Below are 16362 nucleotides of genomic sequence, written 5' to 3' on the forward strand. Positions count from 1 at the left end.
CATGAAGGGAAAAAGCAGTGTGAGGGGAATCAGAAGTACTGGAGTTAGGGGGAAATTTCCAAGGAGCATGCCCGGCATGTTCAAAGAACAGCAAGAAGCAATCATTAAAAACATAAGAGCCTAATTAACTCATTTTTAAATTAATAGCAAGGAAGAACATTTAAAAATTTAAAGAATGTCAACTAATTGTGACAGACTAGTCTTTCATCTGACCCTTCTCCCTAATCTCCTGAGACATAACTAGAAATTGGTCACAGTCTGTCTGGAAATTAAGTGTGGCCATATGATTTGGTTCCAGAAAGTAGAATGTAGGTGGAAGTGATGTACATCTATTTCAGATCTGGGTCATTAAAAGCTTTCCACGTGAATCCTTCATGGTATCTCCCCTTTGGCAACAACCTTAGAAGCAAGTTGTTGAAGATAACAGAACAAGATGTTGGAAGGAGCCAGGGTTCCTAAATAACTGCCTGGAGAAATGCTTCTTACTAAATAGAAACATTTATGTTGGACTTTAGACAAGCTAGAAGTTAATGATTAGCCAGAGAAGCTACTGTTAACAACATACAAATCTTGTTTTATTTTAAAATATCTGAAAATACATAGTAGCTTCAAATGTGAGTATCATGTTATCAAGACTAATAATCCTCCAAAGAAAATACTTACTCAGGAGGCTATAGTTTCACTTAAAGTTTCTAGATCAAAAGTTAGAAATCCTAAGACTATATATCCAGTTTTCAGAGTATAGTTATACAAATTGAAGGAGGAATGTAATTTCTGTAATATTTATAGCATTTCCCCACCATAAGGAAATTAAAATTCTACTGCACCAAATTTGTTATAGACAACTTTAAGACTATTTTGTCCATCTGGCAATTGTTTTTATAAAGTTCATTTACTCCCTTACTTTATGAGTCTTTCATACTTACTCTTCTTTTCACAATTTACAACACTTTCTCCTTAACCTTCATTCTCAATGGGTGATCTTAATTCCGACTTCACTAAGAAAACTGAAGCTATGAAATCAAAAGTTCTACGAATTTCTATCCACCACCATCTTGTGATATACATGGTTCCTTTTCTCTTGTTACTATGTTTCTCTTGTTTCTCATCAATTCAGTTCAGTCCCTCAGTCGTGCGGACTCTTTGCAACCCCATGAATTGCAGCACGCCAGGCCTCCCTGTCCATCACCAACTCCCAGAGTTCACTCAGACTCATGTCCATAGAGTCAGTGATGCCATCCAGCCATCTCATCCTGTCAGTTCTGTCTATTCTCCTAGCTAAAGTGTTAGTCACTTGGTCACATCCGATTCTTTGCGATCCCACAGACTATAGCCTGCCAGGCTCCTCTGTCCATGGAATTAAAAATTCTCCAGCCAAGAATACTGGAGTGGATTGCCATTCCCTTCTCCAGGGGATCTTTCTGACCCAGGGAGAGAACCCGGGTCTTCTGCATTGCAGGCAGATTCTTTACCATCTGAACCACCAGGGAAGCACTTTAATCTCTCACCAGATGTGATCACTTTTCCCTATTACAGGCCATTCTACCAAAAAAAAAATCTTCTTTCTCTTTGGTATAACCATTTCCTATCATCCTGAATCTTTCCCTAATTAAACTTGCTATTAATTCTTATATCTTTTTTAAAAAGAATCTTCTTTTGACTCACTTCCATGTCAAGTGGACATTGTGGACATGTCATTTATCTTCCAAGTATAACTTCTTGAGTTTCTTACTTTTGATGAAGATAGCTGTCTCTACTTTTTCCCTTCCTTTGCTTAAAGAAGTAGTCAAATTCCACTTCACAGGAACTGCCATGTGCTAAGTTGCTTCAGTCGTGTCCAACTCTTTGTCCAAATGTAAGCGCTAGAAGATAAGGCTTATTTTTCCTGCTTCATTCACTGTTATATTCCCAGTATCTAGAACTGTGCTTAAGTCTTAGTGTGGTACATGTGTGCTCAGTCATGTCAGATTCTTTGTGACCCTATGGACGTGTAGCCCGCCAGACTCCTCTGTCCAGGGGATTTTCCAGGCAAGAATACTGGAGTGGGTTGCCATACCCTTCTCCAGGGGGATCTTCCCAACCCAGGGACTGAACCCGACTCTCTTAAGTCTCCTGTATTGGCAGGGGAGTTTTTACCACTAGTGCCACCTGGGAAGCCTGAAACTGCCATTGTTCAGATTAACAAAGACCTCCACATTAATGACACACTAATCAATTTTACCTTACCTTTGAGCAGCATTTAACACAATTTATCACTCTTCTTTGAAATACCTTCTTGCTAGACTTCACTATTACCCTAGCTAATCCTTTTATGGTTCCTTCTCATCTTTGATCTCTTCTCTTTCCTAGGTACAGTCATGCTCACAATTGTACATATTCTCATCCACTCTGATAGCTTTAAATATGCTGCTAACTCCCAAATTTATATCACTACCCTGGATCTGTCTCTAAGCCTGCTTAACTACTTCTATTTGGATGTCTAATATGCATTTTAGACTTAACATGTCCAAAATTGTATTGCTTGGCCCTTTTTATTATATCCCACATCTAATCTTCAAATAGATCTAGAAGTTGACTTCTTTATTCCTCTGCTGCTCTCACCTTTGTTCAAGCCACTACAATCTCTCATGTGCATTATTAAAATAACTAGTTTTCCTCTGTCCTCTTCAAAATCTGTTCTCAATACAACAGTCAGAAAGAGCTTTATTTTTAAAACATAAGTCAGATCATGGTCTTTGCTCAGAAATGTCGTATCATATTCAGAGTAAAAGCCAAAGTTCTTACAATAGCCTAAAGCATTATATAATCTGTCCCCCCAAATTCTCTATCCTGTTAAATACAGGCCTTTTCTACTTTATACCCTTCTTTTGCTCATTGTCCTCTACCCACACTGGCCTCCTTGCTGCTTCCCAGATACACTAAGCACATTTCCACCTCTCGGCCTTTATACTTTTTGTTCTTTTTATCAAGAATGTTATCCTCATGATAGCCACAGTTTCACTATTCATCAGCTCTTCAAATGTCATTTCAGTATAGGTCACTCTACATAAAATTTCAAGTCTTTTCAACACTCTCTAATACTCTTGTTTTATTTCTTCTTAGCAATTATCCTTAACTAATATACTATGTGTTTATATATTTTATTTATTGCCTATTTTCCCTGTAAAATGTAAGCTCTGGAAGAAGGTAAGTCTTATTTTTGTTATATCCCCAGTATCTAGAACTGTACTTAAGTCTTAGTGTGGTACATATGTGCTGAGTCATGTCCGATTCTTTATGACCTTCCTCTTCCAGGGGATCTTCCCAACCCAGGGATCAAATCCATGTCTCCTGCTTCTCCTGCGTTGCAGGTGGATTCTTTACCACTGAACCAGATACTCAATAAATATTTGCCAAATGAATATTGAATAAATGAAGTATTTTAGGAAGTCGTATCAGGAGAATCTTTTTTCTTGCAATGTAAAGCCATCTGTCAATTTTATCAAAAGATAAATCAAAGCTGCTTCAGACTGTGAAACAAATAAAATGACCTCAAGATTTGAAAAATAAATAATACTAACAAAGTTATGATGAGCTGCTCAGGCGACCTCACAAAAACAATGAGAAGTATCTGTGTGAATCCAAAATATTTTAATAGTAAAGAATAAACAGTATATCTCAACAACGTGTTCCTAGTGTTCAATGGACAGTTTTATAAGTGCGAAAACTTAGCCAAAATAGCTTTCATCAATTCAAGAAAAGGTAAAACCAAAACAGTCATCTAATTATCTGAATAGAATTACACATTTTTAAGTAACAATGTGGTTATTTCCCATTTAGGCTGATACATTAAAATATAAAGAAACAAATTATTTACAAATCAAAAGTCTTAATTTCAGAATATGTTTGGCTCTTTAGAAAATAAGAATTAAAAACTTAACTATAAATTTTATGTTATAGGCTCCTTAATCACACTGATTTTCTGAAATTAAACAAACAGCTTTTCTGCTTCCTTTAGTTTTTGTTTCCTATTCATCTTAGCAATTACAGCCCAACGGTCCTCCTGCGTTTTCCTCATAGTTTCAGACTTCTGCATAGATCCAGGAGTCATTAGAGATGAAGGAGTCTGGATAGAAAATAAAGTCATAATATGTTTAACTCAAAAAAAAAAAAGAATTAAATCCAGCTTTTGAAATTTGCTTTCCAAAATAACTACCTTTTTTGGCGTTCTGACACTAAGATGAGAAACTGGTGGATTATTATTCTTGCATAGTTTTCTCAGTGTCTCTTCCTCTGAAACCATGCTCTTAAAGAAAAATATAAAAATATAATTTGGAGGCTGCCACCATTAATATTATATTATAAAATTTTTGTCTATATTCCACATATGAGAATGAAATGGAAGAGTATAAAGAGGAAGAAAAAAAGAGGAGGTGGGGAAGGAGAAAGAAGAGGAAAGAAAATTTAAAAGCCTGAAGGAAGAAGACAATGACAAACTAAACTCAGTCTGCCAGACAAGGAAATCCTATTTTGATTCTACTAACCATACATCTAAAAGGTTATGTAAAATACAAGATGTATATGAATAGTGTTTTTCTACTGATTTCTATTTCAGTTTCACTTTCCCCACTCTTCTTCCCAGCCTTTTTATTCAAACATACTTAGGCCTTATAATAAGCATTCATAATCCTATAAAAATGATAAATGTCAATTATCAATTTCTGAATATTTTCCCAAGTAATAATAGCTAACATTTATTTAGTTCTTTCTTTATGTCAGGCACTGTTTTAAGCACTTGGCATATTTTAACTGGTTTTAATCCTTACAACATTTTTATGATCTACATATACTATTATTATCCTCATTTTAAAGGTGAGGAAATGAGACACACAAATATTAAGTAACTTGCCCAAGACTATAAAGCTAGTAAGAGATAGAGCCAGGATTAAAATCCAGGTAGGCTGGCTCCAGAATCCATTTTCTTAATGAACATGTAACATAAATTTAGTCAGAAGCAAACAGTTCACAATATCTTTTCCTGCTCATTAGAGTCACATTTAATACAAATTTCAGAAGGTTCATGGATGAAAATATTCAATCATTTTCATAAATTCTAAGATTTCAGCAGAATTCACTAAGTCACAAAATTTCTCTTTCTTGAACAGGTTTAGGCAATTTGTGTATTACAAGTATTTTTTCCATTTTTTAATTTCTTCTAGGTTATCTAATTTGTTGGCATATAATTGTTCACAGTACTCTATCTCTAAAAGGTTGGTAATAACATCTCCAATTATATTTCTGACTTAAGTTACTCCATTTTTTGTCAGTCAAACTAAGATTTGTCAACTTAATTGACCTTTTCAAAGAAATAAATTTTGACTTCATTCATTTTCTCTGTTTTCTTTTCCCTAATTTGTTTATCTCCATTCTTTTTTTTTTTTTTATGAGTGCAATCATGTGGTAGTTTGAGCATTCTTTTTTTTTTTTTAACTTTACATAATTGTATTAGTTTTGCATTCTTATCTTATTATTTCCCTCCTCTGTCACCTTTGGGTTTAATTTGATCTTCTTTTTCTAGTTCTTTAAGGTAAAAAGTTAGTTTATTGATTTTTTTTTCTTTTTCAGTGTAGGAACTTAGAGCTATATATTTCCCTTAGAGCACTGGTTTTTCTGTCTCACATAAGTTTTGGTGTATTGTGTTTTCACTTTCATTCATCTCTAAGTCAAATTCCCCTTGTGTTTTCTTCTCTGATCCATTGGTTAGAAGTGTATTAATTCTCACAAATTTGTGAATTTTCTAGTTTTCCTTCTCTTTCTGATTTCTAACTTCATCTCTTTGTATTCAGAGAAGATAATTTATATATGATGCCTAGTTTTTTAAATCTACTGAGACTTGTTTTGGGACCTATATGGTCTATCCTGGAGAATATCCACGTACAGTTGGGAAGAATGTGTATTCTTTTGTTGAACTGAATGTTCTATATGTGTCTATTAAATCTATTTGGTGCGTGTTGTTCCAATCTTATTTCCTTATTTATCTTCTGTCTAGTTGTTTTACCCATTATTGAAGGAGAGGTATTGAAGTATCCAACTATTAATGTATAACTGTCCATTTCTTCAATTCTATAAAGCTTTGCTTCATATATTTTAAGGGTATGTTATTAGGTGTATAAATGATTAAAATTGTCATAACTTCTTGCTATATTGAACCTCTTATTTACATATAATGTCCTTATTTGTTTCTTGTACTTTTTGATTTAAAATCTATTTTGTCAGATATTGGTAAAACCAACCCACCTCTTTTTTGGTTACTATTTGCATATCTTTTTCCATCCTTTCACATTTAGCCAATTTGAAGCTAACATGAGTCTCTTTTTGTTTATTGGAGTATATAATCCTCCAAATATACATTGTAAATTACTCATATGTAAGTAATTACTGATAAAGAGAGACTCAGTTCAGTTCAGTCACTCAGTTGTGTCCGACTCTTTGCAACCCCATGAATCTTTGATATTCATTTCCTATATGCTTTATAGATGTTTTGTTTTGTTTTGATTTGGTTTTGGTCACTCATTTCCTCTATTATTACCTTCTTTTCTGTCTAGGTAACATTTTTGGTGGCAAAATGTTTTGATTTCCTTCCCATTTCCTTTTGGGTATATTCTATGCTTTTGTGGTTACCATAGGGATTACATATAACAACCAAACATTATAGTAACCTAATTTGAATTTATACTAACTTCAATAGCCTACACAAACAGCTCCATTTTCCTTCTGTTACTGATGTCACAATTACATCTTCATATATTGTGTGCCCAGCAATATAGATAAATTAAGCATTAGCTTTTAAGTTATGTAGAAAATAAAAAGTAAAGTTAGAAACCAAAATTACAATCATTTCATCTTTTATAATTTCCCATGTATTTGACTTTATCAAAGACCTTTAATTTCATGTGATAATTGTAACTGATAAAGCCTATTGTGAAGTGTCTTCTTAGATAATTTAAACTGTAATAGTATAAATAAAATACTGTAGTGTTCATGGTGTTACAAAGTTGTGATGCTACTTTTAAAAATGACATGAAATCATGAGTTATTCCAAATCTCAGATAAGTTAAGAAACTAGCCTAAATTCAGAGAAAAACAGTATGAATTCTAGACCTAGTATGTCTAATTCCAGAGCTCATGCTCTTTCTACTAATTCTCATCACTTTTTAAAATATCTTGACTTCAGTTTTACCTGGAAATTATTGTGTACAATGACATACACAGGCCATGGAGTTGGATAGTTGGTGTTCAAATTTTGGCTCCATGACTTTCTAATTATGTGATATTGGAAAAGTACCAGTGTGACTCAGTTTCCTCATCTGTAAAATGAGAATAAGAACTCTGTCCCTACTTCTAAAGTGTTAGATTGTTTTAAGAAATAACTGAAGTATTCTGTGTAAAATTTTTACAATAGTGCCTGGTTTACAGTCTTAATTATTATCTATAAAACAAAGAGATACTAGAGTAGAAATTTTCTTTAGGTTAACTTAAACAATTACAATTTTAAGATTGCAGCTATTTATTATTCTAGAACAAATGAAAGCAGAAGTCTCAAAGCAGTATAAAAGCCTGAAGAATCTCATAGTTATGAGTTGCAATAATAAAACAAATGGCTTTAATTACAATTTTGTAATTAAGAATCTTTGGTAAATTGCTCCATTTTGTATAATGAGGTTAATCTGGTTTTAAACTAAATGAGTATAAGTTTAATTATTCTTAATAAATTATTATTATACCTTTAGAAAATAATGGTATGTATGAAGTAGGGAGTAACTGGTCATACAAACTGCCAGAGGAACTATCTTCCTTAACATGCCATTTTTAACACATTAACTCTTTAAGACTCATAGAAATGTTATTGTTTTCAATTAATAAGTGGTATAAAATTAAAGAAAACATTTATAATATGCAAAATCAAGAGAAGTCCTGAACAACAAATTTGGCTGCAGCAAGATTAAAGGTATTCAGTGGGCCTCAAAAAGAAAAAGGCAAAGAAAATAACACTCTTCTGGAAAATAAGAGAATTAGTCATCTCAAATGCCAACTATGTCATATCAAGTATTTCAAGATGTCCTGTTTTCTGAAGTTGAGAGAGATTTTTTTAACCCTAAATTTTAAAATGCTGCAAAAGCAGAGAGTCCTATATTAAAGGAGATTTTTACTTCTTTTCAGTATTGCAGTAATAGATACTATGCACATATAGTATACACATACATCAAGAAATAATATAGAAATATAATCATGTAAACAATAAATGCTGATTAATTGTAATAATTTTACCAAAAGATCAGTAGTTTCTGAACTATCCGAATTAACATCAAACTCAAAGACCATTTTTCTCTTTTTACTATTACTTTCTTCAATGGGTACATTCTTGTTTCCTCTTTGCTGAATTTTTAGTTTTGTTGGTGTTTTCACAGTATATGCCTATCCAAAATAAAAACAAAACAAAACATTATCCCATCAAATAAAACATATATTATTAATAAAGGCAGGTTGAGTCTTTAACAATCAATAGTAACTCTCCATTATTATTGGCATGTGTATGAAGTAGAAATTTTGGATAAGAATTTAATTCAGAAGTTTTTAATAAAATAATGGGGGAGAGGGAGGGAGAGAAGGAGAAAGGAAGGATGGGAGAGACACTCCAGCTTCAGTAGCCAACAACCTTAAGAAAGACTTTAACTTTTCGAACAATGATTAAGATCAAAGAACTGAGAGCTTTTATTACTACATAAAATCCTGATTTATAAGAAAGCAAGTTTGCTCATGTTTTGTTGATAAAGTAATTCCATTAGTCAATTGTTTAGTATTCCATATTATCCTGTAATATGTAAGTTTTATAATTTTTAAAAATTGTCTTTAAAAAGTAAGGTCACAGCAAGAATGGCAGAGTAAAACTCCAAAAATTTGCTCTTCCAACAAAGCAATAAAAATGCCAGTAAAAGTGGTCAAAATCAATTTGTTTATAACTGTGGAAATTAACAAAAAGCTTGCCACAACCTAAAGAGTTGTTTCTTTTTTTTAAATGGCTGAACCTCTGTAAGAAGAGCAAAACTAGCAATGCCTGAACTCTTCCTCATCTAATCCCCTGCTCTCTTAAAAAGTACATTCCTGGTCCAGCCTGGCAAAACAGCCAAGAGCAAAACACACTTGGGAGCTCTTTCAAAATTTTATGCTAAAAAAGTTGTCAATATTTGACCTGTCTAGTGATTATCTAGCTTCCCTGGTGGCTCAGATGGTAAAATATCTGCCTGCAATGCTGGAGACTCGGGTTCAATCCCTGGGTTGGGAAGATCTCCTGGAGAAGGAAACGGCAACCCACTCCAGTACTCTTGCCTGGAGAATCCCAAGGACGGAGGAGGCTGGTAGGCTACAGTCCATGGGGTCGCAAAGAGTCAGACACGACTGAGCGATTTCACTTTCACTCATTTAGTGATTCTCTAGACAATTTCATTTACAGGGCTGTATTTGACCCAACTTGGAGCTCACTCAGTTAAAGGGGAAAAAAAGGAAAAAAGCTTTCTCCTCAATGTTTATGGAGTTGTTGTTTTTTGTTATTCAGTGGCTAAGTCGTGTCTGACTCTGGGAGCCCATGGGCTGCAACATGCCAGGCTTCCCTGTCCTTCACTATCTCCTGGAGTTTGCTCAAACTCATGTCCATTGAATAAGTGATGCCATCCAACCATCTCATCCTCTGTCACCCCCTTCTCCTCCTGCCCTCAATCTTTCTGGCATCAGGGTCTTTTCCAATGAGTCAGCTCTTTGCATCAAGTGGCCAAAGTATTGAAGCTTTAACAGTTACAAACAAGCGTTTTAACTTCAGTCCTGTCACTTCATAGCAAATAGAAGGGGAAAAAATGGAAGCAGTGACAGATTTAATTTTCTTGGGCTCCAAAAGCACTGCCAATGGTGACTGCAGCCATTAAATTGAAAGACACTTGCTCATTAGAAGGAAAGCTATGACAAGCCTAGATAGTGTATAAAGCAGAGACATCACTTTGCCAACAAAGATCCGTCTAGTCAAAATTATGGTTTTTCCAGTAGTCATGTATGGATGTGGAACTGAACCATAAAAAAGGCTGAGCACCAAAGAACTGATGCTTTCGAACTGGAGAAGACTCTTGAGAGTTCCTTGGACTACAAGGAGATCAAACCAGTTAATCTGAAAGAAAGTTCAGTTCAGTTCAGTTGCTCAGTCATGTCCGACTCTTGTGACCCCATGAATTGCAGCACCCAGGCTTCCCTGTCCATCACAACTCCCGGAGTTTGCTCAAACTCAGGTCCTTTGAATCAGTGATGCTATCCAACCGTCTCATCCTCTGTTGTCCCCTTCTCCTCCTGCCCTCAATCTTTCCCAGCATCTGGGTCTTTTCCAATGAGTTAGTTCTTCGCATCAGGTGGCCAAAGTATTGGAGTTTCAGCTTCAGCATCAGTCCTTCCAATGAATATTCAGGACTGATTTCCTTTAGGATGGACTGGTTGGATCTCCTTGCAGTCCAAGGGACTCTCAAGAGTCTTCTCCAACACCACAGTTCAAAAGCATCAACTCTTTGGTGCTCAGCTTTCTTTATAGTCCAACTCTCACATCCATACATGACTACTGGAAAAACCATAGCTTTGACTAGATGGAATTTTGCTGGCAAAGTAATGTCTCTGCTTTTTAATACACTGTCTAGGTTTGCCATAGCTTTTCTTCCAAGGAGCAAGCATCTTTTAATTTCATGGCTGCAACCACCAACTGCAGTGATTTTGGAGCCCAAGAAAATAAAGTCTGTCACTGTTTCCACTATCTCCCCATCTATTTACCATGAAGTGATGGGACTGGATGCCATGATCTTGGTTTTCTGAATGTTGAGTTTTAAGCCAGCTTTTTCAATCTCCTCTTTCACTTTCATCAAGAGGCTTTTTAGTTCTTCACTTTCTGCCATAATGGTGGTGTCATCTGCATATCTGAGGTTATGATATTTCTCCCAGCAATCTTGATTCCAGCTTGTACTTCATCCAGCCTGGCATTTCGCATGATGTACCCTGCATATAAGTTAAATAAGCAGGGTGACAATATACAGTCTTGACGTACTCCTTTCCCAATTTGGAAGCAGTCTATTGTTCCATGTCCGGTTCTAACTGTTGCTCCTTGACCTGCATACAGATTTCTCAGGAGGCAGGTAAGGTGGTCTGGTATTCCCATTTCTTTCAGAATTTTCCACAGTTTGTTGTGATCCACACAGTCAAAGGCTTTGGCATAGTCAATAAAGCAGAAATAGATGTTTTTCTGGAACTCTCTTGCTTTTTCAATGATCCAGCGTATGTTGGCAATTTGATCTCTGGTTCCTCTGCCTTTTCTAAATCCAGCTTGAACATCTGAAGAAAATCAACCCTAAATATTCATTGGTAGGATTGATGCTGAAGCTGAAGCTCCAATACTTTGGCCACCTGATGTGAATATCCAACTCATTGGAAAAGACCCTGATGCTAGGAAAGACTGAGGGCAGGAGGAGAAGGGGGAACCAGAGGATGAGATGGTTGGATGCCATCATAAACTCAATGGACATGAACTTGCACAAACTCCAGGATATAGTGAAGGACAGGAAAGTTTAATGTGCTGCAGACCATGGGATTGCAAAGAGTTAGACATGATTTAGCAACCTAACAACAATTCTTTAATAGAGATCATTTCATATTTTGAATAATAAAATAATAAATACAACAAGATAATTTCATATAAAAGCCTTGCTATGTACTTTACTAATTTTCATAATTTCCGTGAGGTGGATAATACTGTACATATAATTCAATATATATAATACAGGACATAAATGGGACTATTTTTGTCTGAAATTGTCAACTAAAGCACAAAGTTGGGGGGAAAAGTGCTAGTAACTTACACTCTAAAGAAAGCAATGTATAATTAGGGCTACCTCCTTCTCTAAAGCTTATTAAAAGGTGGTAGAACAGGACTAACAATCACCAAATCTCTCTCTTATTCCCAGTTAATTTATACAAACAGGGAGGGAAAAGCACAAAATTTTGGCTTGGGGGTAAAGATAGATTGAAATACTCCTCCATCAACTCTCAAGGCAAGTAAGGATATAACTCTAAAAAGGAGTTTTCCTTTTTATAGTTAAGTAATTTTCCACTGAGGGGACTTATGTATACCTATGGCTGATTCATGTTTATGTCTGGCAGAAACCATCACAATATTGTAAAGTAATTATTCTCTAGTTAAATTTTTTTTTAAAAAAAAGAAGCCTTATAATGACTAATGGTGCCTTCTAGAAGGGGAGACTGGCATCTCATTCCCTAGGTGGATATAAACCTAGGAAGAAGACTTATTTATCTGTCTTTATGTCTACCTGAACAAGTAAAAAGAAATCAGAGTAAGACAGATGGCAGAGAGGAGGAGAGGGAAGTCAGAAGTAGAGCACTATACACCACCATTTAGCACTGAAAGGTTGAAAGAATTCCCCATGGATTAAGTGGACATGTTGAAGATAGCTAGATATGAGCCACCTTGCTAGTGGTACCTGCTTCACAAGGACACTGCTAACTAAAAGACTCCAGCAACAAGATGATGAGGAGTAAACAGCAAAGGCAGGTAACTGAGGTGATACTGGAAAATTCAAGTCAAAATTAGAGCTTGTCTATCAGGGACCTATGCACTGGTAAAAGCCAGAAAGTGATAAAATTTGCCCAAGATGTCATTAAGATGTGTACAGTGATAGAATAAAACAATTAAACTATTTCACACTGGTGTAACAAATCACCAAAACTTTCAAGACAAAGGTTATTATACCTATGTGTTTGATACCAGATATATGGTATATGATACCAGAGACTTTTTTATTTAAAAAAAAGAAAAGACAACTTTCTTAGAAATTTTAGCAACAAACCTTTGGTAACGGTGTAGATAAGATATTTTTGGCAGGTGTACGCAGATAGTCTCTTTTATCTTTTGAAGATCTGCTCTGATTAGCTGATGGGAAGCTTCGAGATACATTTTGTGAAAGAGGTACTTTAGAATCAAGTTGCCAATAATTAGTTTCAGGTGTTTCCAATAAAGATGTCTGTGTTTTCTATTGAACAACAAAAATGAACGAAGTCATCATTAAGTGTCATTTTAACTGAAGTGCAGCAACTTGTAAAAATAACACCGAAATAAACTAGAATTTACACTCAAGTGTAGTATTGAGTAGAAAACTTTGAATAAATTACAACTATCTTCTTTATGACTTTATTTTTCTTATTTAAAGATGAAAATGGATTTTGCTCCCTTTGTCCTCACAGTGCTGCTATAAAAATAAATAATAATCTCAACTCTCTATTTGACCAAAAGTTGTAAAGTCTCCAAAGACAATTCTCTAGTCCTGGTGGAAAAAAAAAATCTTAATTTGTGATTCATTCCAAAAACCCTACAGCCCAAAGGCATCTCTTTCATGTTCTCATAAGTCCTGTTTCATCTGTAAAAATATCAGCCCTTTTCTATCCACTAGTTTCATTCACCTTCAGGAAAAAAAAAAGGGGGAGAGAGGAAAAATTATGAAAGTAAAAACCTAGAGAAATTTTCAGGGCAAGATAAAGGAGCTGATTATGAGGCACAAACTACTATGTATAAAATAAATAAGCTACAAGGATATATTGTACAGCACAGAGAGTATACCCAATATTTTATAATAACTACAAGTGGAGTATAACCTTTAAAAATTGTGAATCACTATGTTGTATAACTGAAATTTATATTTAATAATACTGTAAGTAAACTATACCTCAATTTAAAAATAAAAAAAATTTTAAAGGAGATAAATGAGGTAATTTGCAGGTTTCTTGCCAAGTTCATAATACTTTTTAACACAAAAAATTAATTTTGGTATCATTTTTTCAGAGATGCATTTTACACCAGTTCAGTTCAGTTCAGTCGTTCAGTCGTGTCCAACTCTTTGCGACCCCATGAACTGCAGCATGCCAGGCCTCCCTGTCCACCACCAACTCCCAGAGTTCATTCAGACTCATGTCCATCGAGTTGGTGATGCCATCAGCCATCTCATCCTCTGTCGTCCCCTTCTCCTCCTGCCCGCAATCCCTCCGAGCATCAGTCTTTTCCAATGAGTCAACTCTTTGCATCAGGTGGTCAAAGTACTGGAGTTTCAGCTTTAGCATTAGTCCTTCCAAAGAACACCCAGGACTGACCTCCTTTAGAATGGACTGGTTGGATCTCCTTGCAGTCCAAGGGACTCGCAAGAGTCTTCTCCAACACCACAGTTTCAAAGCATCAATTCTTCGGTGCTCAGCTTTCTTTATAGTCCAACTCACATCCATACATGACCACTGGAAAAACCATAGCCTTGACTAGATAGACCTTTGTTGACAAAGTAATGTCTCTGCTTTTTAATTTGCAGTCTAGGTTGGTCATAACTTTCCTTCCAAGGAGTAAGCGTCTTTTAATTTCATGGCTGCAATCACCATCTGCAGTGATTTTGGAGCCCAGAAAAATAGTCTGACAGTTTCTCCATCTATTTGCCATGAAGTGATGGGACCAGATGCCATGATCTTGGTTTTCTGAATGTTGAGTTTTAAGCCAACTTTTTCACTTTCCTCTTTCACTTTCATCAAGAGGCTTTTTAGTGTCTCTTCACTTTCTGCCATAGGGTGGTGTCATCTGCATATCTGAGGTTATTGATATTTCTCCTGGCAATCTTGATTCCAGCTTGTGTTTCTTCCAGCCCAGCGTTTCTCATGATGTACTCTGCATATAAGTTAAATAAGCAGGGTGACAATATACAGCCTCAACATACTTCTTTTCCTATTTGGAACTAGTCTGCTGTTCCATGTCCAGTTCTAACTGTTGCTTCCTGACCTGCATATAGGTTTCTCAAGAGGCAGGTCAGGTGGTCTGGTATTCCCATCTCTTGAAGAATTTCCAACAGTTTATTGTGATCCACACAGTCAAAGGCTTTGGCATAGTCAATAAAGCAGAAGTAGATGTTTTTCTGGAACTCTCTTGCTTTTTCGATGATCCAGCAGATGTTGGCAATTTTATCTCTGAGCAAATTTTACATACTCTTCCATAAATATTTCTATAACATAGCTGATAACACAATTTTGATTAAAGAAAACTTGTTCTGCTCTCTGGACTTATCAGGAATCATCCTCAGAATCTCCAAAATTTAACTGCTTTCATGCACAAATTTTTTTCACCCAAAAGGACTGAGAATGGCAACTATACCACCTTGTGGTCATATCTAGGAATCTAACATTTCCCTAGTAGCTTGGTAGACAAAGAAAATGCACCAGCATTCTAGACTACTGAAATAACCCTCTTTGTAATACCTCATGAAGATGTATTACTCTCCTACAAGTTACATTCTTTTCTATTACATTTCCAGTGATGCATATATACAGAACATTCATGCTTTTCTCTGTCATACTTTTTAAACAAATATTTATTCAGCACATCCTATGTGCCAAGCACTATTTCAAATGCTTCACAAATACTATCTCATTTAATCTTTATAACAACTTTTGGGAAAGTTGTTTTATAGATGATAAGACTGAAGTATGAAGAAGTAACATACCCAAACTCAGAAATTTTTGATTGATAAACCTAACAATTCTCATATATAAGGTTTGTGATACTTCAATACTGTTGGAATAAAGCATAGCACACAAAAGCCTATTTAAATCTTTTCATTTATCATTTTCTCTTTATTTGCAATATATATATATATCCAGGCCCCCAGATAAAATATAAGGAATTAACTAATCTATTTGATAATGTATATAGAGAATAGATATATATTACTAGGATTATATAGGAATCAAAACAAATCTGCAAGAATATCTGATATATATTTTCACAATATGAACATATTCTATATTTAGAAGTAAGTACTGGAGTTTAACCAATGTATTATCTTCATCAGACACTTTGCTTAGTCTGTATGTAAGTGAAGTCACTCAGTTGTGTCTGACTCTTTGCAACCCCATGGACTGTAGCCTGCTAGGCTCCTTTGTCCATGGGATTTTCCAGGCAAGAGTACTGGAGTGGATTGCCATTTCCTTCTCCAGGGGATCTTTCCAACCCAGGGGTTTAACCCGGGTCTCCCTCATTGCAGACAGGTGCTTTACTGTCTGAGCCACCAGGGAAGCCCAGTCTGTATCTAATCCTCCCAGCTAATTCTAATATGACAATAATTTCTCCATATATAATGTTTTCGTGTCTGTTATATGTGTCTGGACACATGGAGCACTTAATATTCATTCACAGGTACAATAATTCTTTTTTTCTTCTCTTCGAACACTCACTTCAGTCGTGTCCAACTCTTCGTGACCTTATGG

At 35.3% G+C, this 16362-nt stretch overlaps 1 protein-coding gene across 10 annotated transcripts in view; it reads right to left on the reverse strand.

The window, feature by feature from the left end:
• Nucleotides 1–3619: 3619 nt before the first annotated feature.
• Nucleotides 3620–16362, reverse strand: part of SYCP1 (synaptonemal complex protein 1) — a 151611-nt gene continuing 138868 nt past the window's right edge. For 8 of the 10 annotated variants that reach the window (XM_045166061.1, XM_044944511.2, XM_025288044.2 and 5 more), the window contains 4 exons: nucleotides 12921–13103; nucleotides 8308–8454; nucleotides 4196–4285; nucleotides 3620–4105 (listed from right to left, as the gene is read on the reverse strand). In XM_045166061.1, coding sequence (XP_045021996.1) covers nucleotides 3968–4105; nucleotides 4196–4285; nucleotides 8308–8454; nucleotides 12921–13103 — 558 coding nt within the window. In that variant the 3' untranslated portion in view covers nucleotides 3620–3967. The remainder of the gene's footprint in view (nucleotides 4106–4195; nucleotides 4286–8307; nucleotides 8455–12920; nucleotides 13104–16362) is intronic. The other 2 variants (XM_044944516.1, XM_044944517.1) reach the window with 2 other exon arrangements.

The sequence above is a fragment of the Bubalus bubalis genome, chromosome 6 (assembly GCF_019923935.1).
Source record: "Bubalus bubalis isolate 160015118507 breed Murrah chromosome 6, NDDB_SH_1, whole genome shotgun sequence".
NCBI lineage: Eukaryota > Metazoa > Chordata > Mammalia > Artiodactyla > Bovidae > Bubalus > Bubalus bubalis.